Genomic DNA, 27,134 nt, shown 5'->3' with positions numbered 1-27,134 from the left:
AACCACTTTTACATGTTATGAGAAATAATCACTCAAGTATCAACTCACTTCCTTCTCGTATAAAGAGTATCATATGAAAAATATATTATAGATTAATAATCATGTTATAAAGAGTAATAGATATAGAGAAAGATAATATTAACATGTTAAAAAACAAATTTTAAAAAACATATATTATTCATTTATGTTTTTAAAAAACTTAAAATTCATTATTTTAACATAAACAAATTAATTAAATTTAAAAATAATAAAATATAAAAATAAACATATTTTTCATTTATAATTTTAAAAAACATAAAATTCAACTTTGCAATGTATACAAATTAATCAAAATAATAAAATAACAAAAAATATAAAATTGTAAAATAATTAAAAAAAAAAAAACATTATTTATCAAATATATTATTCATTTATATTTAAAAAAAACATAAAATTCATTACCTTAAAATATATAAATTAAAAAATAGTAAAATAATAAAATTAAACATATTTATCAAATATATTATTCATGTATAATTTTAAAAAACATAAAATTCATCATTTTAACATATACAAATTAATTAAAATAATAAAATAACAAAAAAAAAACAAATTTGTAATATTACAATAAAAGTATCTGCCATATATGTAAGAATAGGAACATTGAGGATGAAAACCACTTCCTCTTAGAGTGCCCCACGTATAACCACATTAGATCTCAGTTTCACAATCTTTGTTACAATACTGACCTTCCTAGCCTTTTACAATGTCAAAATTATAGTGAGCTCGGGAGGCTTCTCTCCAAGCTTTTTGAGCATAGGAATAAAATCTTAAATCAAAATAAATAATTTGATTCTTTAGGTCCGATAGACCATTATTTGGTGTGAGCGGACCTTAACCACTATCATCATCATCACAAATTCTTGAAAAAATAATATTTTATTAAACATCATTTTTAATAACCTTCAATTTACTTAAAATAAATCACATTACTCTAATACATCACAATATCACATTACAAATTAATTAAATTAAAAAATAATAAACAAACATAATTTTTTATTAAATAATATAATTTTAAATGTCAAAATTATAATTTTTAAATATATCTTAATAAGTTCATTTTTAATAACACATCAATTTTTATTATAATACAATTTCAAATGTCAAAATTATAATTTTTAAATATATCTTTATAAGATTATTTTTAATGAATCACTCAACTATATATCACTTAAATCAAAAATCATTTTTACTATAAATTTATTATTTGCAAAACTCTAAAATTAAAAATTAAAAATAAAATTATTAATTTAACTAAAAAATAATAAATTCTAATTAGATAGTTTTAGTTGTTTATATGTCAAGTGAAGAAACAGCAAAAATGCATTTATATCAAATCACTTATGGTATTAAAGTATCATATGAAAATACAATAGACTAAGAATCATACTTTATAGCATAAAGAGTGATTGATATAGAGATAAAATAGTGTGAATGTGTTAAAAATAAAATTTTATAATGAAAAGTTTAAAATACTATATATTTATATACTTTGCTAACTTATTCAAATAAATAAAATTAAAATAAACATATTTTGTCATATATATTATTGATTTATATATTTTTTAAAATAAAACTCATCAATTTAATTTATACAAATTAAATAAATTAAAAATAATAAAAACACAAATTTATAAATTGCAGTTTATACAAATTAATTAAATTAAAAATAATAAAAATACAAATTTATAAATTGCAGTCCCACAATTTTTTTTAAACAATTTATTAAACATTAAATTTTAATAACCTTCAATTTGCTTAATACACATCATATTATGCACAATGTTATATGAGTACAATCATATATGCACACACAAACATATAACACGTCAATTTTTATTTTATAATATAGTTTTAAATGCCAAAATTATAGTTTTTAAATATAACTTTAAAAATAAACATGTTATTAATTTAAATTAAAAATAATAATAATAATAATAATACTTTGAAACAAAATCATTTTTAAATACCATTTTTACTATAAATTTATTATTTGCAAAACCAAAAAATTAATATTAATAATAAAATTATTAATTTAATTAAAAAATAGACTTTACCAAGATAGTTTTAGCCATGTTTACATGTTATAAGAAATAACCACTCAAGTATCAACTCACTTTAAGTATTAAAAATTAATAATCATACTTTATAACATAAAGAGTGATTGATATAAATAAAGATAATGTGAACTTGATAAAAGTCAAATTAATAATCATACTTTATAACATAAAGAGTGATTGATATAAATAAAGATAATGTGAACTTGTTAAAAGTCAAATTTTAAAATGAGAAGTTAGAGACTATATACATTTATATACATTATTATTTCAAGTAATTCATACAAATAAAATAAAATAAACATATTTATCAAATATATTATTCATTTATATTTTAAAAAGCATAAAATTCATCAATTTAACATATACAAATTAATTAAATTAAAACAATAATAAAAATTCAAATTTTTGTAAATATACAAATTTTTATAGAATATTATTTTATTGAACATCAATTTTTAATAACCTAATCACATTACTCACATACATCACAATATCACATTAGAATTTAATTAAATTAAAAAATAATTAAAAAAACAGATTTATCAAATATATTATTAATTTACATTTTTAGAAGACATAAATTCATTTAAACATATACAATTTAATCAAATTAAAAACTAACAAAAATACAAATACAAATTTCTAATATTGAAATGTACAAATTTTTAGAAATGTACAAATTTATTAAACATAAATTTTTAATAACCTAATCACATTACTTCCAGACATCACAATATCATATTAGAGATATATTATTAATTTATATTTTTAAAAGACAATTTATTAATTTAACATATACAAATTAATTAAATTTAAAAAAAAATACAAAATTGTAATATTATAATGTACATAATTTTAAAAAAAATTATTTTATTAAACATCAATTCTTAATAACTTTCAAATTTGCTTAAAACAAATCACATTACTCCCATACATCACAATATCACATTAGAAATTAATTAAATTTAAAAAATAATAAAAAACCATATTTATCAAATATATTATTAATTTATATTTTTTAAAGACAATTTTTCATTTAAACATATACAAATTAATTAAATTAAAAACTAATAAAAATACAAATACAAATTTCTAATATTACAATGTACACAGCTTTAAAAAATAATATTTTATTAAACATCAATTTTTAATAACCTAATCACATTACCCCATACATCACAGTATCATATTAAAAATTAATTAAATTAAAAAATAATTAAAATAAACATATTTATCAAATATATTATTAATTTATATTTTTAAAAGACACAATTTATTAATTTAACATATAAAAACTAATTAAATTAAAAGTAATAAAATAATAAAAATACAAATTTGTAATATTACAATGTACAAATTTCTACAAAATATTATTTTATTAAACATCAATTCTTAATAACAAATCACATAAATCCCATACATCACAATATCACATTAGAAATTAATTAAATTAAAAAATAATGAAAATCAACATAGTTATCAAATATATTATTAATTTATATTTTTTAAGACAAAATTCTTCATTTAAACATATACAAATTAATTAAATTAAAAACTACTAAAAATACAAATACAAATTTGTAATATTACAATGTATAAATTTTTTAAAAACAATATTTTATTAAACATCAATTTTTAATAAAGTTCAATTTACCTAAAACAAATGTTTGTCAAATACATCACAATATCACATTACAAATTAATTAAATTAAAAAAAAAATAACAAAAATAAACATATTTATTAAATATATTATTCATTTATATTTTTTAAAAATGTAAAATTCATCATTTTAACATATAAAAATTAATTAAATAAAAAATAACAAAAAAAATTGACTACTCCCATACATTACAAATTAATTAAATTAAAAATAATTCAAATAAACATATTAATAAAATATATTATTCATTTCAAATTTTTAAAAGGCATAAAATTCATCATTTTAACACAAAAATTAATCAAATTAAAAAATAAAAATTTATAATATTATAATGTAAAAAAATTAAAATAATATTTTATTAAACCTAAAATTTTAATAACCTACAATTTGTTTAAAACAAATCAATTATTATTATCAATTATTATTTTTTATTAAACAATAACATTTTAAATCTATACAAGATATCATGCTGAAGCCATATGATTATGAAAAAAAAAATGTAATGAATTATATTTTAAAATGTGGAATGTAAAGTTAAAATTATTTTTAAAAAAAAAAGGAAAATGTAATGAATTATACTTTAAAATGTGGAATGTAAAGTTAAAATTATTTAAGCACAAATTTAAAATAAAATTACTCAAGAAAATTAGAAAATGTAAAATGTGAAGTTTAAAATTATAAATGAAAAATCTCTAGTATATACATAAATCCATTAAATTAGATATCATTTTTAAATTTCACTTTTATTATAAAATTATGATTGAGAAAATTACATAATTATAAATAATGTTAAAACTCATACAAAATTGGAAACTATACAGAAAATAAAAAAAATATTTATACTTCTTAAAGTTGTGAGGAGTAACAATTTTAAAATATGTTAAAACTATTACACATAGAAAATTATATTTGAAAATAAAAAGCATTTCCCATACTTTGGCATATGATACTTTTGAAAGCTGTGAAGAGTAACATTTTTAAAATATATTATGATCTTTGAAGATTGGTATATTTATTTTTAATAATTTAATTGTTGTTATAAAGATGATATTATATCAGAATTGATATATTTATTTTTAATACTTCAATTGTTTCAATAAATATGATATTATATGAAGAGATGTAAATGTACAATTAGAAAATGTAAAATTAAAAACCATAAAAATATAAAAATATAAATTTCACCAAAATACATATTCATAAAATTCATATTCACAACCAATGCATGCTCACCATGTCATAATGTACAAATGTTTTTAAAACTAATATTTTTACTTTTAACCATTAAATTTTCATAACTTTAAATTAATTTAAAATACATCATATTGAACACAATGTCATGTGTATAATATATACACAAACAACACTTAACACATTACAATACAACAACACATTACACAACACAACACAACACATTACATTACAACAACTCATTAATAACTATAAAAAAAATTAGTGTCATATCTTAAAAATTTGGTGTCTTTATTTGTATAAATTTTAAATATTAATTTTTATTAAATAACAAAATTTTAAAGATAAATTTAAATGTTAAAGTTAATCTTGAATCAAAATTTTTAGATGCAATTTAACAACTCATTAATAACTATAAAAAAAATTTAGTGTCATATCTTTAAAAATTTGGTGTCTTAACACAATAAATTTTAAATATTAATTTTTATTAAATAACAAAATTTTAAAGATTATTTTAAATGTGAAAGTTAATCTTGAATCAAAATTTTTAGATGTAATTTATGAGTTCATTTTTACAAAATCATTAGTGGTTTTTATACAAGGGTATCATATGAAAGAATTATAAATGTGAATAATATAACTGTATGAGTTCATTTTGCTAAATTATTTGTGCTTGTTATATAGTATCATGTGAAAAGAAAATGTGAATGTAAAAAAATTGTGAATAATGTAATTTTATAATTGATCATTTGTAGTTGTAAAACTTGTAAATGTGAAAAATTTGTGAATGTTGTAATGTAAGTTTATGATCATGTGTAGCCATTTGTAAGTGTTATATAAGAATATCATGTGAAAACAATTGTTTGCCTGGAAAAAAAATGTGAATATGATCAATCAAATTTTGAAATGTGAAGTTATCATTAAAAGTCATCTGAATAAATATAATTAAAATTTTACAAATAAACACAACCTTTGGAAAAAAATGAAAATACACCAAAACATAAAAATAAAAATAAAAACAAACAAACAAAAATGACACTCCTCCAAGATAGCTTTGGCCATGCTATCTTTGAAGGTTGTGAGAAGGGTCAACCCCTTCTCAAAAAAAAAAATCTGATTATGTATTAATGTATGATTATGTATTAATGTATAGTTTGTGAGAGTGAGTACATCAAAAAATACACTATTACAAAATGTGATTCTTCTACAAAGAGTTTGACTTTGCCTAGCACTTCCCATCTGCTGTTGTGCAATTCTACCTTCTTGATTTCTGTTTCATACCACAAGGAAATTAGATATTACATTCAAAATGTTATGAAATAAAAAATAATTTTTCACTCCCACATAAAATTGTGAGAAGAATTTAATTTACCTTTACACATATGACTTTCTGTCACAGCACTCTGCATCTGCTTTGAGTCTAAACACTTCCTATTTCTTCTAATCTACTTTACAAACTTAATTTACTTTCTTGATACCTGTTCCAAGAAATAATAGTTTTATTTTTAAAAACGTAATAATAATAAATAATTGTTATAAATAATAAAAATTAATCTATTATAATTAACATCTCACATGAAATCATTGTGAAAACAATTCAATCAACTTGTCACTTCTCGTCAAAAGCCCCTTTCCGTCAATTTACACCTGTTTCGTAAGATAGAAAATAAATAAATTTTCAATCACAAATTTACTATTAAATATTAAAAACAAAACACAATAATTAACTTTCACCATTACAAAAACAATAAACTAATTAGAAAACCTAAAGAACGGGATGAATCTCTTCTTAAAGCATTTCAAGTTGCAAAAGGGATATGTCAATGTTATCTCCATATTATATTAAAAAATTATGTAAATTATGTTCAGGGCACAATGGGCTGAGAGGAGTTCTTAATGGCAAACGAAACGAATCCCGTCGACATCAATCGAGGAAGCCACGCCTGAAACCCTATTCGGGGATTAAAGTAGGCTATAAAATGCAATAATACGGCCATTTAAGCGGTTTACACACCTCCGTATCAGCAACTGAATCAAGGCAAGCAACTGATATTCAAGGTAAGCAACTGAATCCACGTGAACAGCAACTGGGCATCTATATCGATTGGGCAGATATATTTCATTAAATTAAATATGGGGTTGGCTTGTGCACTTAAAGAGAGTTCCTAGATTCCTAATTTTCGATCTTCCAGCGTTCCGAGTCGAACCTCTCCCATGTCGGAAGTCTGTCCAAGTCAAAAGAAAATAGGACGCTACTTGCCAAACTCTCTATTTCTTTAATTTTTACTCCTTGTTCCTTGACTGGCCAAACTCCCAAGAACGTGACTGAGTTGAGAGAACTTAATAGAATATGCATTTTATATAGAAAGTTAGTCGAGGATTTTGGAAGCATCATGGCACACCTCACTGATTTTACCAACGAGGATCAATTTAAATCAGTAGACACTGCAATGATTTTACCAACGAGGATCAATTTAAATCAGTAGACACTGCAAAGGGGCTACCTTCTTATCTATGCAAAATGTAACACTCAAGCAGGCATCTTTCAAATACTTGTATCAGAATGACTTCATTAGTAACCTAAGTTAGTCTACAACTGATTATCTCAATATATTTCAATTTATCCCAACATTATTGTGGCAGAAAGACACATGATACTTAAAATGAAAAATAGTTAGATATGCTTCCTTCCTATCAAATTGTGATCAAGGAATCTGAAGCCTGACGATTTCTCAATCATCCAGGGCTTGTTCTGTTTCACTCTTTCTTTTTGAATTTTTACTCCTTGTTCCTTGACTGCCCCAACTCCCAAGAATGTGACTTAGTTGAGCTTATCAAGGGTTTTGGAAGCATCATGGCACACCTCACTGATCTTATCAAAGGGTTTTGGAAGCATCATGGCTGCAAAGGGGCTACCTTCTTATCTATGCAAGAAATCTGTCAAACACTTGCAAATGAAACCGAATGCAACAGCAAATGAAACCGAATGACTTCATTAGTAATTTAAGTTTGTCTACAATTGATTTTCTCAGTATATTCCCACTTAACCCCAGGCATTATTGTGGCAAAGGAGACAGAATACTTAAAATGAAAAACCATTAGTTTTGCTTCCTATCATCTAGGGCTTGCTCCCTTCATTCTTTATTATTTGAATTTCACTCCTACTTCCTTGATTGGCCAACTCCCAAACACGTGACTCAATTGAGAGCACTTGATTGGCCAACTCCCAAACACGTGACTCAATTGAGAGCACTTAATAGAATATGCAATTTAAGTAGGAATTTTTCCTGGGGTTTTGGAAGACACCGCACATCTCAATTATCTTACTAATAAGGATCGAGTTAACTGGTTGGAGGCTACAGAGGGGCCACCTTCTTATCTATGAAAACTCTAACACTCAAGCATCTGTCAAATACTTATAACAGAAGATCAACCTGAATGACTTTATTAGTAACTTAAGTTTTTCTACAATTGATTCCCTCACTATTTTTCCCTATAAAGGACAATATCTTTAGAATGAAAAACTGCTAGTTTTGCTTCCTATTAAATTGTGATCAAGGAGCCTAAAGCCTGATAATTTTCTCACAATATCTTTAGAATGAAAAACGGCTAGTTTTGCTTCCTATTAAATTGTGATCAAGGAGCCTAAAGCCTGATAATTTTCTCAATCGTCCAAGGTGGGCTCTGTTTCAGTCTTTTTTTCTTGAATTTCACTCCTTATTTCTTGACTGACCAGCTCCCAAGAATGTGGATAATTTACGTAGGAAGTTTTGTTTTTGGAAGCATCATGGCACAGCTCACAGATCTTACCAATAAGGATTAATAGAAGGTAGGGGGCTACCTTCTGACAAATGAAAAAGACCCAGCCATATTTCTCATAGACTTTTGAAGTGAAATATGATGCTTTAGGAACTGGCATGAACACAGTGGACAATGGATGGAGGTTGCAGGGGGCTACCTTCTGACAAATGAAAAAGGCCCAGCCATATTTCTCATATACTTTTGAAGTGAAATATGATGCTTTATTAAATGGCATGAACACAGTGGTAATGCAATTCAGTAGCCTATTGTGATTGACAAGGAGAAGTTATTATGCTCTATGATTAGGAAATGTTGATGCTTATGTTACATTAAAATTCAAGCCATATTTATTCGGACAGCACCTCAAAATCATCAATGGATAACTGGGCACTTCCTTATGCGTAAACCCCCACAATGGTTGGATATTATAGGAGGGAAAAAGAATATGTGGGTGAATTCATCAATGGATAACAGGGCATTGTACCCATAAGAGGTATCCACCATGGTTGGATATTATAGAAGGGAAAAAGAATATGTGGGTGAATTCTTTTTGATAAACTCTTTCCTGCTCTAACCTTTTACTTATCAGGAGGTTTAACTCCTTAAGCTATCCATTTCTTAGCAAATTCATCAATGTATAACCAGGCACTTCCTTATGGGTAAACCCCCACATTTGTTATGTGTATAACATATATGAATGGAATTGCATGAATAAAAATGAATTAGTAAATCTTATAATGTTGTTGAATAGAGAAAAATGGATTGTTGTTTGGGAGTCTTTTGATGTAAGAGAATCTTTCCTTATGTTTGGGAGATAGGCTAATTGCTTTGGCTTGACTGCTTCTATCCCCAAAGGAATATTATCAATCGTTGCAAGATATTCCATTCTTACTCTCCAATACTAGCAGTCATTGGCATACATAAACACACTAGAAACACAAGGAGGGAGTTGAGTTCTCTCCGTTTCAGATCAATATGCAAGGGAATGCAATGCTTAAAGACTAGTGTAGTACTCTTTTAAATTGAAAAATATAAAAGGCATTTTTATGGGCCTGGGCTGCAGAAATGTTTGCAGTAGACTGAATAGGAAGGAAAATGCAAGAACTACAATCCTTTTTAACCTTTTCCAAACCATTAATGTAGGTACTGATTTTGGACGAAGACAGGTGAATCTGCTTCAAGTTAATATTATGTAGAATAAAAAGGAAACTACTCATTAGAAAAAATCACATACCTACGATTTTCCTGGCCTTAGACTAAACAAAGGTGCTAACCACTGCCAAGTACCTAGGTCACCCCTAGCACACCTATTGTTGGTTCATCCCAAGAAACTTGCTTACACTTAGATAGTACTAGGTACATAAATAAACACACTAAAACATAAGCAAGGAGTTGGGCTCTGTCCCTCTAAGATCGATATGCAAGGGAATGCAATGCTTATAGACAAGTGTAGTAATCTCTTAAAATTGAAAAATATAAAAGGCATTTTTATGGGCCTGGGCTACAAAAATGTTTGCAGTAGACTGAATAGGAAGGAAAATGTAGGAACTACAATCCTTTTCAACCTTTTCCAAACCATTAATGTAGGTATTGATTTTGGAAAAAGATAGGTGAATCTCCTTCAAGTTAATATTTTGTAGAATAAAAGGAAAGGGCCTAACCTGACCTACTCAGGTTTGAAAAAATCACATTCTAAGATTTGCCTGGCCTTAGACTAAACAAAGGTGCTAACCCATGCCAAGTATTTGAACCCTCTTTCCTTAGCTATGCTAGGTCACCCCTAGCACACCTATTGTGAGTTGATCCCTGGCAACTTGCTTACACTTAGATAGGTAAGAACAAATCTGTGAAACCATAATTTTCTAAATAGGACTTAATTCAAAGTGTCCGCTTGCATAATGAGATCTTGCCTAATCTAAATGTCTTCATACAAGTCTTGCTTTAAGTGTGCTTTTGCCTACCTGATGTGTTTCCATCTAATGCAGGTGCTTGGCAGGTCTCATTCCATCCATCTTAGATGGCATACCAGCACTGTTTCTCTAGGACTAGTAAGTCTATCTATGCTCCCTAAAAGTACTTTGCTCAAGCTGGTTGAGAAAACCAATAAATGGAGATTGATGAATATGATTGGTTAATAATCTCACCCCAAATGTGTGCTATACTTTATAAGCTCAGCATGGCCTCAATTGTGGGTCACTCAGCTAAATAGGGACAATGACCAAATTCAGTTTGCAAAATGCAAAAGCTAAGAGAATTATAATAGAATTGGAATAAAATTTAACTTACTTATTGAACTCCTACAAATCATTCTGGAAACTCAAACAGTCTAAAAAGAAAATTCTGGGATGGTTTTGTGCTCACACCAATTAACTGCTACAGGTCACTGAATGTTTAATAATCTCACCCGGAAATATGTATTAGTTTATAAGCTCAACCCATTAGTTTATAAGCTCAAAACATCAAAGATTATGAAAATTTTCCCAACATTTTGCATGCATATTACAAGTGTATCTAAACCCTAAATAAAGAAAGGCCAATGACCTAAATATGTTAGCAAAATGCAGGGAGAAAATGAATTATAATAAAATTTTACTCACAAACAGTTTCTAAATCTTTTTATAGAAACCCCAAATTCCTTCATAAGATTTAAGGATTAGAAGTTTAGAAGGTTTTATGCTAACACTAATCAGCATCAATAACCCTACTCACAAACAGTTTCTAAATCTTTTTATAGAAACCCCAAATTCCTTCATAAGATTTAAGGATTAGAAGTTTAGAAGGTTTTATGCTAGCACTAATCAGCATCAATAACCCTCTTGAAAATAACCAGTACCAAAAAATAAAACCCAAAGACATTGAATAACCAAGAAAAACATCAAAGATTATGAAATTTTTCCCAACCTTTCTGTATAGTACAGGTATATTTGAACCCTAATCTTATTAAGCACACCTACCTTATACTCAATAAAAAATAATTAGATATAAGAGAAACCAAAAATTAATGCTAATAAAAATTAATTAGATAGGAGAGAAACCAAAAAGTTAATACTCACCTGCAACCTAAAAAATGCAGAGCATATGTGGTGTAATTCTTCCTTCCTGATTGTATCATTCTTCCTTCCTGGTCTTATAGTTCTTCCTTCCTCTGCACTTGAAGAGTAAACAGGACAAGTTAACCCAAAAAAACAAGATAAAATATTCTACAAAATACTAATATATCCATAAGACATTACAATTACCATCAAAATATTAAATAACAAATAAAATAATATATACCTTCTCAATCTTCACCATTAAATCAGTCATCCCATCTTCACCATTAAATCAGTCATCCCATTTCATATTAATTGCAGCATCACTCCCTCTTGACCCCACCCTCGTCAAGCCAAAACCAAACAAACAGCAAACAAACCAAATCTAAACCAACACACCATTTCAAATCATAAAGGAAGATTAAAAAATAAAAAAAATGCACAGGCAGAATTCAAGGTATAAACAAGTAAGCATGGCCATGCTTCAAAAAGAAAACACAGTATTAAAATACACAGAGTTCTAAAGCACAAAGTTCTACTCCAATTTCTAATTTCTTATGCTCTTCTCCTACAAACCCAAAATCTGTTCTCCTCTACTCCGTGGAAGGCCAATACTCTCCACTCTTCCGCTTGCCCACCATCTCCCAGCCATGGAAGGCCGATACTTCTCATACTCTCTACTCTTCCTCCTGCCCACCATCTCCCAGCCACAGGAGGCCGATACTCTCAACTCTTCCGCTTGCCCACCATCTCCCAGCCACGGAAGGCCACCCTCTCCCAGACATGGAAGGCCGATACTCTCAGCTCTTCCTCTGTTTGTCGGCCATATTCATTTTTCTCCTCTACTCCATGGAAGCCTGATACTCTCCAGTCTTCGGCTTGCCCACCATTTCCCAGCCATGGAAGGCCGATACTTCTCTTCCTTCTTTCGTCAGCCGAGCTTGCCCACCATCTCCCAGCCATGGAAGGCCTATACTCTCTACTCTTGCCCACCATCTCCATGGCTGATACTCTCCACTCTTCCAAGCTTGCCCACCATCTCCCAGCCACGGGAGGCCACCATCTCCCAGCCATGAAAGGCCGATACTCTCCACTCTCCGCTTGCCCACCCTCTGCCAGCCATGCCCACCCTCTCCCAGCCATGGAAGGCCGATACTCTCCGCTCTTCCTCTGTTTGTCGGCCAAGCTCGCAAGTGCGGTTGCCCTATCGGATCTTAAGGATTTCAAATGCATTCGAATTTTTCCCTCTTTCAAATCCGCCAGCTGCCCACAGAGCCCAATGTAGCCGTAGAGATTATTAAATTTTGAAATACACGCGCTCCGCACTGAGCCCAATGTAGCCGTAGATCGTGGATTTGGAAGGACGTCGTTCTCTTTGGATTTAAAAGACATTGTTTTATTTGTTTCAAGTTGGGCATTTAAAAAAATTAAAAATGCTGTTTCAAAATAATAAAAAGTGACCCGTTTTAATAAAAAATGTTTGTAACATAATTTTATTATCATAAAATCTGACAATAAATCAATAATTAAAATAATTTTATTAAAAATGTGATATCAATTTTAAAAGAAAAATATAGTTAAAATACTTATTAAAAAAAAAAAAAACCTTAAAATTTTATTAAAAAATCAATAATAACCTATTAAATATTAAAATATAATATTTCATAAAGTAAAACAAAAAAACATTAAACATTATGTTATTATCAAAATAAAATATATCATAGATATAAATAATTTATATATTTAGATGAAAGTTTTATTTAAAAATAGAGAATTTGTATAAAGAATTATCACTGATTAATTTTTTTTAGAAAAATCATAACAAGAGTTTTGTGATGAAATTCTATTAATGTGAGATTAATTTAATGATTATTTATACATAATAATCAATTTTTCAAAAGAGAAACTCTATATATTAAAATATTAAATATGTCAATTTAAACTAGCTCTTCAATTTGTTTTTCCCAACATAATCTCTTTTGTAAGGAATTCATTGTTTTTTGTAAGATTGAGAGTATTTTTTCTTATTCTCCTTGAATAACAAAAAAATATCATTTTCAATTGTAAAAAAGAACCTAGCTCCTCAATAGATTATGCTTTATATGTATAAGGAGAAATTGAGGATGAGATGTATGTGATGATGTGTTGTCTTATCTATGAACAAGTATGACATAAAAGATACTCTATTTAGCATAAAAGTTTGAGTAGCTAGTATCTTCAACTTCTTAAGAAGATAAATGGAATGATATGAATGATACATTAAAACAAGACCTGAAAATCAATATAATGTTAATGTAAGTTGAGACATGAAAAGAAATAAAAAAATTGTACTAAATGTAAATTTTGTAATTCTTAATCTTGTAAAGAATATCTTATGACTATAAAGAAAAATATTCTTATCTTTTTTGTTTATGTAAAAAAATAATAATTACCAAATATAAATATTTGCTTCTGCATATCTATCTTTTGTAATGGGTGCTTACACGAAGTTGATGGTAAAAAAAGTGGGTGTAGGAATGTGTACACACACATACAAATGTGTTCATGTTCTTAGAAACATGCATGTTTTTGTGATCATATGGTCTCAATATTCCCGAAACCATTATTTAGGTTTTCCAACTTAGCCCCAAGTCATTTTTTCTAGAACATGCACCCATTTCTATGCACATGCATGCTCCTAAGTGTTGAAGAATCTAGGGCAGTAGCATTAGTAAGATTCTTCTAAACTTTATAATAATTTGTGAAGTGCTTTTACAATTTATCTTATCTTCATCTTCTTCTTATTATTAGTGTGTGTGTTTACTTCATCAAACATATATCAAAAACAAAGAGACAAGAACACAAGATGTTGGCATTCTGCCAGGGCCAAGACCTCTCCCTCTTGGAGAGGAAAACCCGCACGGAATTATTCTTATGGAGATTCAATTGATGAACACCAAGACCATAACCCTTGACCTACTAGGCCACTCCAAGACCAAGTCACCAATCCTCTTCTTGTTGTTGAGGTCATCATCAACACTGCTACTTCACTGAATTCTTCATCACTGTTGCACTATCAAGGTCATCGTTGAGATCACTAATGTTGCAACACTGTTGCATCTTCATAGAGATCATAACAATGAGGTCTTATACTAAGACATGTACATATAAGAGTGTTGCATCTAGATGATCTTCCATCAAGATCATGATTATATTTAGAAGTATGTCGAGATAGTAGATATCCTTATCACAAATATACTGAGACTTATGACAACATCTAGAAGTATGCTGAGAGAGTATCACTTAGATCCTCATCATAATAATTAGGTCAAGAACATGGTTGTCTTTTTCTTCCCTGCTGTTAGTGTCAGTCTTTGAAGCCTTCCACCAGCAATCAAATATGCTCTTAGAAAGTGGTCTTAGGGTGTCAAAGTCAAATTTTGTCATTTCAGTGAGTCTTCAAGTAAAATTTGGTCACTAGGTATTAGGTCTAAGAGTTGTTTTCACTCCTTTCAAAGTTTTCCAAGTGTCGGTCCATGTCACCATTCGAAATGAGTGTACCATCATTAAAAGAGTTGTCATCATTGTTTCATGCTCCAATGGGTCATTTTACACCTTGTTGTGCTTCAGTTGTGGTTAGGTAAGGCTCGTTGTCATCATTGTTTCATGCTCCAATGGGTCATTTTACACCTTGTTGTGCTTCAGTTGTGGTTAGGTAAGGCTCATTTCCCTCTCCTAGGGTTTTTTTTTCTGAGCAAGACAAAATGAATTTGTAAAAAATGAGATATTTTTTTGTCCATAATAGGCCGAGGAAGAAAAACCTCCTTCACTTTTTGCACAGGTGTCATGGTTTTAGAGAAATGTCAAAAATACAATTGCCTCAAGAGAGTTGTTGCACCTCTGGAGTGACCTTAGGAAAACCAAGATTTCTCCTAGCCTGGTTGGCCAAATGACTTGCTTGATGAGTCAAATGTTAACTAGACACAAAGATATTTCCAATGAGCTATCATGTGCTCAATTTGGAGTTGAGGAAGACCTTCAAAAGTTGACTGCAACAGCACTCTGCATTTAGGCAGCCTCATTTTGCAAATTTTGACCAGTCTTGGGAGATTTGACTTTTGACAGGCCAAATGAACTCCAAATTTAAAAATTCAAGATGTTCTGGAAAGTAGACTCAACAAGATTTCCAACGAGCTATCCTGTACCCAATCTGGACATCAGGAAGGCCTCCAAAACTAGGTCTGAAAGCGGCGCTGCGCATAGAAATTTTCAACACAGGAAATTACAATAGGTGCGCGCCGCCACCGTCGCTGCACTTTTGACTGGGGAAATCTTTGGAGAAATGGCTTACATATTCAGATTCATCATGATGAGTACATCAATCCCTGAAATTTTCAGCAAATTTGGAGAAAATCTTGGTCACCTAAAGGTCAAAAAACCATCAAAAAATGACCTCTCTGCCACTTTTTGGACACACAAGAAGCAGTCTTGGGAGATTCCACTTTTGAGGGGGGAAATGACCTCCAAATGCAAAAATTCAAGATGTTCCAGAAACTAGATAGGAATACCTTTCAAACAAGCCATCTTGGGCTCAATTTGGTCAAGGGGAAGGCCTCCAAAACCGAGTCTGAAGTGGCGCTATGCATAGGAACAATGGCGTTGCGCATAGGATGAATTTTGCCAATTTTGCTCAAAAATCCAGTTTTCACCTAGTTATTTCACAAATTGACTTTTACTCTCATTGTGGATGAATTTATGAATGTAAATGATGCTATGCTATGTAAATGTAATTTTAAAATGACTCTAGAGGGTAGATACATCATTTTGAAGTGTTTGGGGGTGAATGAATCAGTTTCCATGGTTTGAGGCAAGTTGTTCCACTGCCTATATTCCTGTTCTTAGTTTAGATATGGTTGGAACCAACCCTCTTCTCATGGATTCGACCCCTGATGGCTAGCATGAGTTGTTTGATGCCTGTATTATGTACTTTCTTAGTCATTTGTAAAGGTTGGACTCTTGTGGATGCTTTGAGCTTCATTGTACATCACTACAGCAGTTTGGCAAGGAAATAAACTAGGGTTTGCAGCTATTTTTGTGGGATTCTTGTGATAAGTTTCTTGGCATTGTTTCTCCTTTTGTCATTAGTTTTTCTCATGTGTTATGTGTTCCAAAATCTATTTCATTCTTCTTAACTAAATGAATCAAGATAGATAGGTAGAATACATTGATAACAGTGCTCTGCCTTAGGAATACATTTAGTTTTTGATGTTTTCCGTTGTTTGAAGAGGATTCATGACCTGTGCATGCCCTCCTTAGCCCCTCACCAGCCTTAGACTTACCATCTCACTCGATTTTAAGTGCTAAAACACCTACCTACCTCACCCCACAGAACACCCTGCAATTCTGACTTGATTTCCCGAACCCAGAGTTGCCTGCTCCATTTGATCCAGCAACAAACTCATCAAAATCAACCAAAAACCCTAGAGCTACTATACATAGCCTAAAATCCATATTTGATTCAGTCATCTCCACTGAGATTGACAAGGAGAGAGCGCTCTCCCGACCTGGTAGGGCTAGCTACCAGGTTAAGCGTGGTTTGTGGTTACCCTAGAATTGCCTCCCTTCAGCCTGAGGTCAATCTAGGCTCTAACATAGTGGCGACCATATTGGGGAACGTAGTGTTATGTTCCTTATCAAAATGTATCAAGTTCAGATCTGATTGTTGATGGTGGACAACGATCAGACACAAGAAGGCTGAAATCATTCACCTGGCGATTCCAAATCAGTTTTGAGATCAGATCCAAGGAATCCACTAGAGGATGAACCTGACTAGCAGAAACATGAAATGACAATATGGAAATATTAGGTATTCAAGTTGGAATTTCATCCAAGACATTATGTTCTTTGTTATAAATTATTTCTTCTCTTTTCCCGAGAATGTCAAGAAGGCTTTACAAAGTATATTGTATTTGAGAAAAGATCCTATACCTGCATTTGATTCTTTCCCTTTGAAGATTGTGAATACTAAATATTCGCATGCCTTTGATCTTGATCAAGAGCCTTCTTCCGAATCTTATGATGACCGTCTTCAAAATGATGAGCCTCAAGAGACAAAGACTGATTCTACACCTTTTGTACATATTCCTATACCTTGTAAAATTCTGGATAGATACAAGTCTCTGATTTTACCTCCCATATCCCATGCTTTCCCTAAAAATCATTACCTATATCTACCAAGATTTGATGGTGACTCTGACAACATCACTGCTGAGAGACATGTACTGAATTTTGAATCTTTCCTTAACCTTTTTGAAGTTGATGAAGAGGATGTCAGTATTAGGATTTTTGCTCCTTCTTTGCAAGGCAAAGTCAAGAGTTGGTTCAAAACCCTGCCTGATGCGAGCATCTCAGATTTCCAACAGTTTGTCAAAGTTTTCCTTGACAAGTGGGTGGTCACACAGAACCCTTTCTTAATTCTAGAAGAATATAACCAGCTGAAAAGACTGCCAAGGGAGACAGTACAACTATTTTATGCCAGATTTAAACAAGTCCATTTTTCGATGCCGGTTAATATAAGACATCCTCCTGGATCCGCTCTCTTGCACTACTCGGATGCCTTTGATCTAGAAATGGAGTTTCAGCTGAGAGAAAGGAACCTTGCAACACTTGAAGAGATGAAAAACAATGCAGTAGATATAGAGGTGAATCTGTTGATTAGAAGGGCAAAGTTGAAGGAAGAAGAGATGAAAAACATAGATCCGGAGGAATCGACATCTTTAAAGTTAAAGCTCGACATTTTGGTAAGTGCAGTGGAAGAGATGATGCAAAAGATCACCACAAGGAATGATTATGATGTTCAAAAGCATGGCTCGCTAATTGAAGAAGAATAAGTGGCTGATCCAAAACATTTTCTTTCTTATCCCAGTTGTCATATATCTGATAATGATTGTTTTAGAGATCATCCTGGAGAAGAGAAATCTATCGATTTGACATGTCTGCTTGATGATGTGATTTATACTGATGATTTGCCTCAATTTGATCAGTGTGATGATGATTATGTTCTCCAAACAGAAGCTAGTCTTGCAGACAAATCAGCAGCTGGTTTGTGGAAGGAGGAAGTTCACTTTCAGCAGCTCGAATACAGTGATCAGCCGTTGCATATTAGCTATGGAAGTGAGGAGGAAAGTGTATCAAATTTTAAAGTAAGTGAGGAATCTTTGCCTTTTTGTTTTACTTCATTTCAGTTCATCAAAGACAACTTTCATGCTATCAGAAATCAACTGTCGATAAGTTTCAATCTTGACCAACTAGAGGGCAATGAAATCCTTGTTCAAGATCTCTCATATCTAGATTTGCAGCCTCCGAATGCCATTGAATGTCAGATTGCAGATGAAGACTTGGAAGTTGGAACATATGATCAAATGATGCAAGATGATTCCGTACCATTCTATTTTGAATCATTTCAGTTTTTGAAGGGAAATTTGCATTATATATCTTCAAATGAGCAGCCTGTGGAAAATCATGTAGTCTCATTGGAATCAATAGAAAATGGGTTGCAATAGTCTTTTCAAGTTTTTCACGGTCCAATCGCTAATGTGTTGGATGATGTTTGCAGTCAAAGCTCTTCTCCATTAGCTACCTGTGAGCTTGAAACGAGTATTGATACAAATTTGATCCAACATCCAGTTTCTTTGTCATTATCAGCAGGAGTCTCGTTACAAAGCTCAGATGAAAGTTTGCATTGGTATGAGGAGAAGAAAAGTAATCCATTGGATGAGCAAAGTCCCAGTGCACATGAATTTCAAGATCCTTATGCAGGATTTTTGGAGGCAGATAGAGAATCCATATTATTCAACGGATCTGTTTACAAGTTTTCATGGGAGTTGCCTTTTAGTAGTTCTCTCTTGTTGTTCATAAGAAAGCACTTGCGAAGAATTCAAACAACATCCAGAATACTTACATGGTTGCATTGGTTGTTTCATTTCACTTGATCAAGTGATGAATGGAACAGTTAGAGTAGGTTTTATTGAATAAGCTCCATTTTGAACATATTTTCCAGTTTTTCAGTTGTGTTTTAGTATTGAGTCAATTTCAAGTCAGTTTGTGTCTTTGAGTCATCAGTATTCAATCATGTAATTTCAGCTTGAGTTTTTGACTCCATGCCCAATGGATAAGGCTACTAGGTCTACGGTGTTCTTGGCACCTCCAAGGAGCTACCATCCCCATTGGAGCCAAAGTTAGTGTCAGTCTTTGAAGCCTTCCACCAGGGATCAAATATGCTCTTACAAAGTGGTCTTAGGCTGCCAAAGTCAAATTTTGTCATTTCAGTGAGTCTTCAAGTAAAATTTGGTCACTAGGTATTAGGTCTAGGAGTTGTTTTCACTCATTTCAAAGTTTTCTAAGTGTTGGTCCATGTCACCATTTAAAATGATTGTACCATCATTAAAAGAGTTGTCATCATTGGTTCATGTTCCAATGGGTCATTTTACACCTTGTTGTGCTTCAGTTGTGTTGAGGCAAGGCTCATTTCCCACTCCTAGGGTTTTTATTTCTGAGCAAGACAAAATGAATCTGGAAAAATTGAGAGAGGTTTTTGTCCAAAATAGGCCAAGGAAGAAAAATGTCCTTCACTTTTTTCACAGGTGTCATGGTTTTAGAGAAATTTCAAAAATACAGTTGCCTCAAGAGAGTTGCTGCACCTTTGGAGTGACCTTAGGAAAATCAAGATTTCTCCTAGCTTGGTTGGCCAAATGACTTGCTTGATGAGTCAAATGATAACTAGACACAACGTGCTTTCCAATGAGCTATTATGTGTTCAATTTGGAGTTGAGGAAGACCTTCAAAAGTTGACTGCAACAACACTCTACATTTAGGTAGCCTCATTTTGCACATTTTGACCAGTCTAGGGAGATTTGACTTTTGACAGGGAAAATGAACTCCAAATTAAAAAATTCAAGATGTTCGGGAAAGTATACTCGACAAGATTTCCAATGGACTATAATGTACCCAATGCTGACACCGGGAAGGCCTCCAAAACTGGGTTTGAAAGTGGCGCTGCACATAGAAATTTTCAACACAAGAAATTGCACGCTTTTGACTGGGGCACTTTTTGGAGAAATGGCTTACATACTCACATTCATCATGACGAGGACATCAATCCCTGAAAGTTTCAGCAAATTTGGAGAAAAACTTGGTCACCTAAAGGTCAAAAAACCATCAAGAAATGATCTCTCTGCCACTTTTTGGACACACAAGAAGCAATATTGGGATATTCCACTTTTGGGGGGAAAATGACCTCCAAATTCAAAAATTCAATATGTTCCAGAAACTAGATAGGAAGGCCTTTCCAACAAGCCATATTGGGCTCAATTTTGTTAAGGGGAAGCCCTCCAAAACGGGGTCTGAAGTGGCACTGCGCATAGGATGAATTTTGCCAGTTTTGCTCAAAAATCCAGTTTTCACCTAGTTATTTCACAAATTGACTTTTACTCTCATTGTGGATGAATTTATGAATGTAAATGATGCTATGCTATGTAAATTTAATTGTAAAATGACTCTAGAGTGTAGATACATCATTTTGAGGTGGTTTGGGGGTGAATGAATCAGTTTCCATGGTTTTAGAGGCAAGTTATTCCACTGCCTATATTCATGTTCTTAGTTTAGATATGGTTGAAACCACCCCTCTTCTCATGAATTCGACCCTTGATGGCTAGCATGAGTTGTTTGATGCCTATATTATGTACTTTCTTAGTCATTTGTAAATGTTGGACTCTTTTGGATGCTTTGAGCTTCATTGTACATCACTACAGCAGTTTGGCAAGGAAATAAACCAGGGTTTGCAACTATTTTTGTGGGATTCTTGTGGTAATGTGTCTTGGCATTGTTTCTCCTTTTGTCATTAGTTTTTTCTAATGTGCTATATGTACCAAAATCTATTTCATTCTTCTTAATTAAATGAATCAAGATAGATAGGTAGAATACATTGATAAAAATGCTCTGCCTTGGGAATACATTTAGTTTTTTATGTTTTCAGTTGTTTGAAAGGATTCATGACCTGTGCATGCCCTCCTTAGCCCCTCACCGGTCTTATACTTACCATCTCACTTGATTTTAAGTACTAAAACACCTACCTACCTCGCCCCACAGAACACCCTGCAATTCTGACTTGATTTCCCGGACCCAAAGTTGCCTGCTCCATTTGATCCAGCAACAAACTCATCAAAATCAACCAAAAACCCTAGAGCTACTATACCTAGCCTAAAATCCATATTTGATTCAGTCATCTCCACTGAGATTGACAAGGAGAGAGCCATCTCCCGACTTGGTAGGGCTAGCTACCAAGTTAAGTGTGGTTTGTGGTTACCCTAGAATTGTCTCCCTTCAGCCTGAGGTCATTTTAGGCTCTAACACCTGCATTGAGATGTTGGGTGTGGAGCTTGATTATCTTATGTATTCAAATGTCTCAGCTAGATGTATACCCCAGGAATACTGTACACCCCTCCACATGGGGGGGTGCAGGGGGGACTTGTCCCCTCGGCTGGGGGGTCCGGGGGCCAGCAGTGCCTCAGCGGGGGTTCGGGGGCAGTGCCCCCAAAACTAAAAATAGATGTAAAATTGCCTTGTAAAAGTCTAGTAATTTCTAGTCAATCTATGCCGTTCATTAGGTGGATGATCTAACGGTAGAAGTTATGTTTAATTTAGGGTTTTTTGCCCTAGAAGGCAACCCCTCACTATATATGAGGGAATTGTATTACGTCTATGTATATCTGTATTCTTACTAAGGAAGAGAGAGGAGATTGAGAGCGAAGAGGGTGTTACAACGGATCTGCTATAGGTTGTATCTCTTCAGTTTGCTGAATAATATGTTGGGTCCCTATAATACTAGTGATTACCCCATTACTATTGTAGTTATACCCCTTATTAATATTGTTGTGCCCTATTGCCCCCATATTGTTATTACTGTGCCCCATAGAATCCCTCTATTGTTATTTTTGTGGCTTTATATTATTATTGTTAGGTCGGCTGGATTATATTGTGACTCCTTAGACTCCTATATATAGAAAGGAGGTTTTTTCATTTGAATCATCCATGAATTGTTCATTTATGTAATGTAAAGGAGGCTGCCCCTCGAAGAGGCTGAATTCTAAGGCGTTGATCTATCTTTTCTATCTTTTCTTGAGCTGGTTTCATGGCATTTGGTATCAGAGCTTTGGATTCTAGGATTTCGCTGCTCCAAACAGGTCATCGTGGAATTTTCGCTATAACTTTTTTCTGTGACGTTTCAGAAGTTGCAAAAAAAAACCCACTTGAGAAAAAATCGTGCTGAACCTTGGGTCCGAATTTCAGAGCTTTTCGCGCAATATTTGCGGAGATATGATCTGAGGAAGTTGGTATTTTTGCAGACTCCTAAATTACATTCAAAACAGGTGACCTGGGGAAAATCGTCATAACTTTCTCTCTGGGGATCGGATTGAAATTTCGTAAGAAGGCACAAAAAGAGGACGGACTGCAGTTTCTTGTATGCATGTTTCAGATCCAAAGGTTGAAACAGTGACTCGTGGCATGTCGTACAAGTTCGCTCTACTGAACTAGTCTATAAGCAAGTCACTGTGGGAGATTTCACATAACTCTTCCTTGGAGAATCCAATTTCGGTCAGACTTGTGGCATTGGAAAGAGGACACAGAGGGCTACTACAGGTCACAAATTCAAAGCTAGATGATTGGAAAGTACAGAGATACATCAGAGGCAATATCGAGCTCCTACAAAGTGAAAAAAGGTGTGTAGATTTTCTTAAATTTTTGTTTAAGCTTGGTTTGAAAATTTATTTTGAAGGAATTCAGAGGGCATAGTAGAGCATTATTATCTGTAACTGATGCCCCGAGGAAAGAAAATGCAAACACCTAGTAAAGAACCTGAAAGCTCTAGCATGATTCATGAAGAAGAGGAAGAAATGCAACATGATATATCCAAATTACAAGACCAAGTGCAACAACTGTCCCTTGCACAAAAAGGAACAGAATCTAAGATGGATGGTTTAAAGAAAGATGTAGAAGCTAAGATGGATGGTTTAAAGAAAGGTGTAGAAGCTAAGATGGACTGTTTAAAGAAAGGCGTAGAAGCTAAGATGATTGACGTGGAAGCTAAGATGGATGATTTGAAGATAGATTTGAAGACAGACATGGACGAATTGAAGATAAATATGAATAAGTTGCTACAAGAAATGGTCCCTAAGGGTGAAAGGGTACTAAAGGAAACTCATGATGAGAACAAAAGAAATGTTAATCATGATTCCATAGACGCTAATTTTGGATCGAAGACTCACCATGTTCCAAAAATCGATATGAGGAAGTTTGATGGCAAGGATCCTGCCACATGGATATTACAGATGGAGCAATTCTTCGATCTCAATAATGTGCAAAACACACAAAAGGTACGTATGGCAACTTTATATTTGGAACCAAATCAGTTTGTATGGTATCAATGGCTTTGCTCTCGTAAACCATTTATCACTTGGGGATTTTTTACGGAAGAATTGATAGCACATTATGAGGATACAAAAAGCAACACTTTTTTTATCCAATTGATAAGTCTCAAACAAAAGGGTTCAATAATGGAGCACATTGAGGAGTTCCAAAAATTAAACATAAGGGTAAAAGATATTCCAGAGGAGCATAGGATTGATGTGTTCATAGGGTCTTTAAAGGATAATATCCAACATGATGTTTGCCTTTGGGAACCTGATTCATTAGAGAAGGCATTTAGGTTAGCAAGAAAAATGGAAAGCAAAATTATGGCAACCAGGAAGCATACCACTCACAACTATAAAGACGGAAGTGTTGTTGCCCCTAGTCTTCCACAACTTATAAGGTTGAAACCACAACAATTGGAAGAAAAAAGAGCAAAAGGGCTTTGTTACAGTTGTGATAGAAAATACACTAAAGGTCATAAGTGTGCTGAGAAGAAATTATTCTACATAGATTGTGAAGAGGAAGAAGAAAAGGAGCAAGAAAGGTCAAAAGAAGAGGATATACTCTAGGAACAAAGCCTAGATGAAGAACAAATAAATCCGACCATATCTTGTAATGCATTGGCGGGAATTACCACTCCTCAAACCATCAAGATAGAAGGACAAATCAAGAAGAAAAAGGTAATAGTGTTGATTGATTCAGGAAGCACCCACAATTTTATTCATTGTAAGGTAGCAAAAGAATTGAATTGCTTCCTATATCCAGCACCAGAGTGTCAAGTGATGATTGCAAATGGAGGAACAATAAATTGCTCTGGAAAGTGCCATAATATCAAGTTATCCATGGGAGAATATGTATTGACTAGCCCAATGCTTTCCATTCCAATGGGAGGTGTTGATGTTGTACTAGGAGTCCAATGGCTACAATCCCTGGGTACAATAGATTTTAATTTTCAAGAACTTTTCATCAAATTTTCTATGGAAGGAAAGGAAGTTGAATTAAGGGGTATTGCAGGGAAACCAGGAAAGATAATCAGCTCTAATAGTATGACAAAGCTTCTAAAAAAGTAGCAAAGAGGTGTAATTGCACAATTATGCTCACTAGATGTTTCCACATCGGAATCATCTATTTCTACAGATCTCCAAAAAGTCCTGGACAATCATTCCAAGGTATTTGAGACTCCCAAAGGTCTCCCACCTATGCGTGATCATGATCATGCTATTCATCTGATTCCAGGAAGTGTTCCTCCAAACATCAGGCCGTACAGATATCCCTATGTCCAAAATATTGAAATTGAACGTATGGTTGCAGAAATGCTAGAGGCTGGTATAATTCAACCGAGTCAAAGTTCTTTCTCTGCTCCAGTAGTATTGGTGCACAAGAAGGATGGATCATGGCGCATGTGTCCGGATTATAGGGAGCTCAACAAGCTCACTATTAAAGATAAGTTCCCCATTCCTGTCATTGATGAATTACTGGATGAATTGCATGGATCAATTTACTTCACCAAGTTGGATCTTCGTTCAGGATATCATCAAATCAGAATGAAGACTGAAGACATTCCGAAAACAACATTTAGAACTCATGAGGGTCATTATGAATTTTTGGTCATGCCTTTTGGCCTTACCAATGCACCTTCAACATTTCAAGGTTTGATGAATTCAATTTTCAAACCATTCCTTAGAAAATTTGTGTTAGTATTTTTTGATGATATACTAATCTACAGCAAGTCTTGGAAGGATCATGTTGAACATGTTGACAGGGTGCTACAACTATTGAAGGAGAAACAATTATATGCAAAAAGATCCAAATGTTTCTTTGGAGTCCAGGAGGTGGAATATTTGGGTCATATTGTATTTCATGAAGGAGTTAAGGTAGACCCTAGCAAAATTAAAGCCATTAAGGAATGGAAAATCCCCACATCCATAAAGCATCTGCGAGGATTTCTCGGGTTGACAGGGTATTATCGCAAGTTTGTTAAGAATTATGGGAGAATAGCAGCACCTCTAACAACATTATTGAAGAAAGATGCATTTTCATGGACTCCGGAAGCAACAAAGGCCTTTGAACATCTTAAAGAGGCAATGTGCCAAGCACCGGTCTTAGCTACACCGGACTTCACAAAAACCTTTATTGTGGAATGTGATGCTTCAGGAAATGGAATTGGTGCTGTTCTAATGCAAGATGAAAGACCCATTGCTTTTGAAAGTCGTCCAATCAAGGGAAAGTTTTTAATCAAAGCTATTTATGAGAAGGAAATGTTGGCAATACTCCATGCACTTAAGAAATGGTGACCCTACCTAATGGGTAGACACTTCAAGGTAAAAACGGATCATGATAGCCTTAAATACTTTTTACAACAAAGATTATCCTCTGAAGAACAACAAAAGTGGGTCACAAAGATGTTGGGTTATGACTTTGAAATCATCTACAAAAAAGGGAAGCAAAATGTGGTGGCAGATGCACTCTCAAGAAAGGATGAGGATGTGGAAGCATTGTTGTGCGCCATTTCTATTATCCAACTAGATTGGATAAACGAAGCAAGGGAGGAATGGAAGAATGACGAAGAAGTGTGGGCACTTATTCGAAAGTTACAACAAGATTCCAGTACGTCTGATACATTTAGCTGGAAAAATGATTCGTTATGGTACAAAGATCGCTTATACCTCTATAAGAATTCCCAGCTAAAACAAAAGATTCTTATGGAATTGCACACTTCTCCCTTAGAAGGGCACTCAGGATTTTTAAAAACTTACCACAGGGTTAAGAAGGAATTTTTTTGGGATGGCCTTAAATCATATATTCAAAAGTTTGTGGTGGAATGTTTGGTTTGCCAACAAAATAAAGTTGAAACAATTAAGACACCGGGTCTATTACAACCTTTATCCATTCCAAGCCAA

At 32.5% G+C, this 27,134-nt stretch overlaps 1 protein-coding gene and 1 long non-coding RNA gene across 3 annotated transcripts; both read right to left on the bottom strand.

Annotated features, from left to right (window-relative positions):
- Positions 1–6,400: 6,400 nt before the first annotated feature.
- Positions 6,401–6,598, bottom strand: LOC149148386 (uncharacterized). The gene is made up of 2 exons (XR_016262630.1): positions 6,530–6,598; positions 6,401–6,432 (listed from the first exon to the last, which is right to left on the bottom strand). It is a non-coding gene; the product is annotated as an uncharacterized LOC149148386 (long non-coding RNA).
- A 5,207-nt stretch (positions 6,599–11,805) lies between these two features.
- On the bottom strand, positions 11,806–12,961 carry LOC149148385 (uncharacterized). Of its 2 annotated transcripts, none has more exons than XM_089439794.1 (2): positions 12,032–12,961; positions 11,806–11,905 (listed from the first exon to the last, which is right to left on the bottom strand). In XM_089439794.1, the coding sequence occupies exon 1, from the start codon at positions 12,928–12,930 to the stop codon at positions 12,514–12,516; it is 417 nt and encodes a 138-aa protein (XP_089295920.1). In that variant the 5' UTR covers positions 12,931–12,961; the 3' UTR covers positions 11,806–11,905; positions 12,032–12,513. The 2 variants fall into 2 exon arrangements, with proteins under 2 accessions (XP_089295920.1, XP_089295919.1); XM_089439793.1 differs by having other exon boundaries at positions 11,806–11,900.
- Between the last annotated feature and the right edge of the window lie 14,173 nt (positions 12,962–27,134).

This window comes from Pinus tabuliformis, chromosome 9, assembly GCF_031772625.1.
Source record: "Pinus tabuliformis cultivar Carrire ecotype Pingquan chromosome 9, CPIR1, whole genome shotgun sequence".
NCBI classification, from domain to species: domain Eukaryota; kingdom Viridiplantae; phylum Streptophyta; class Pinopsida; order Pinales; family Pinaceae; genus Pinus; species Pinus tabuliformis.
The sequence above is the reverse complement of the archived record's forward strand: the minus strand, read 5'-3'. Positions and strand labels throughout refer to the sequence as shown.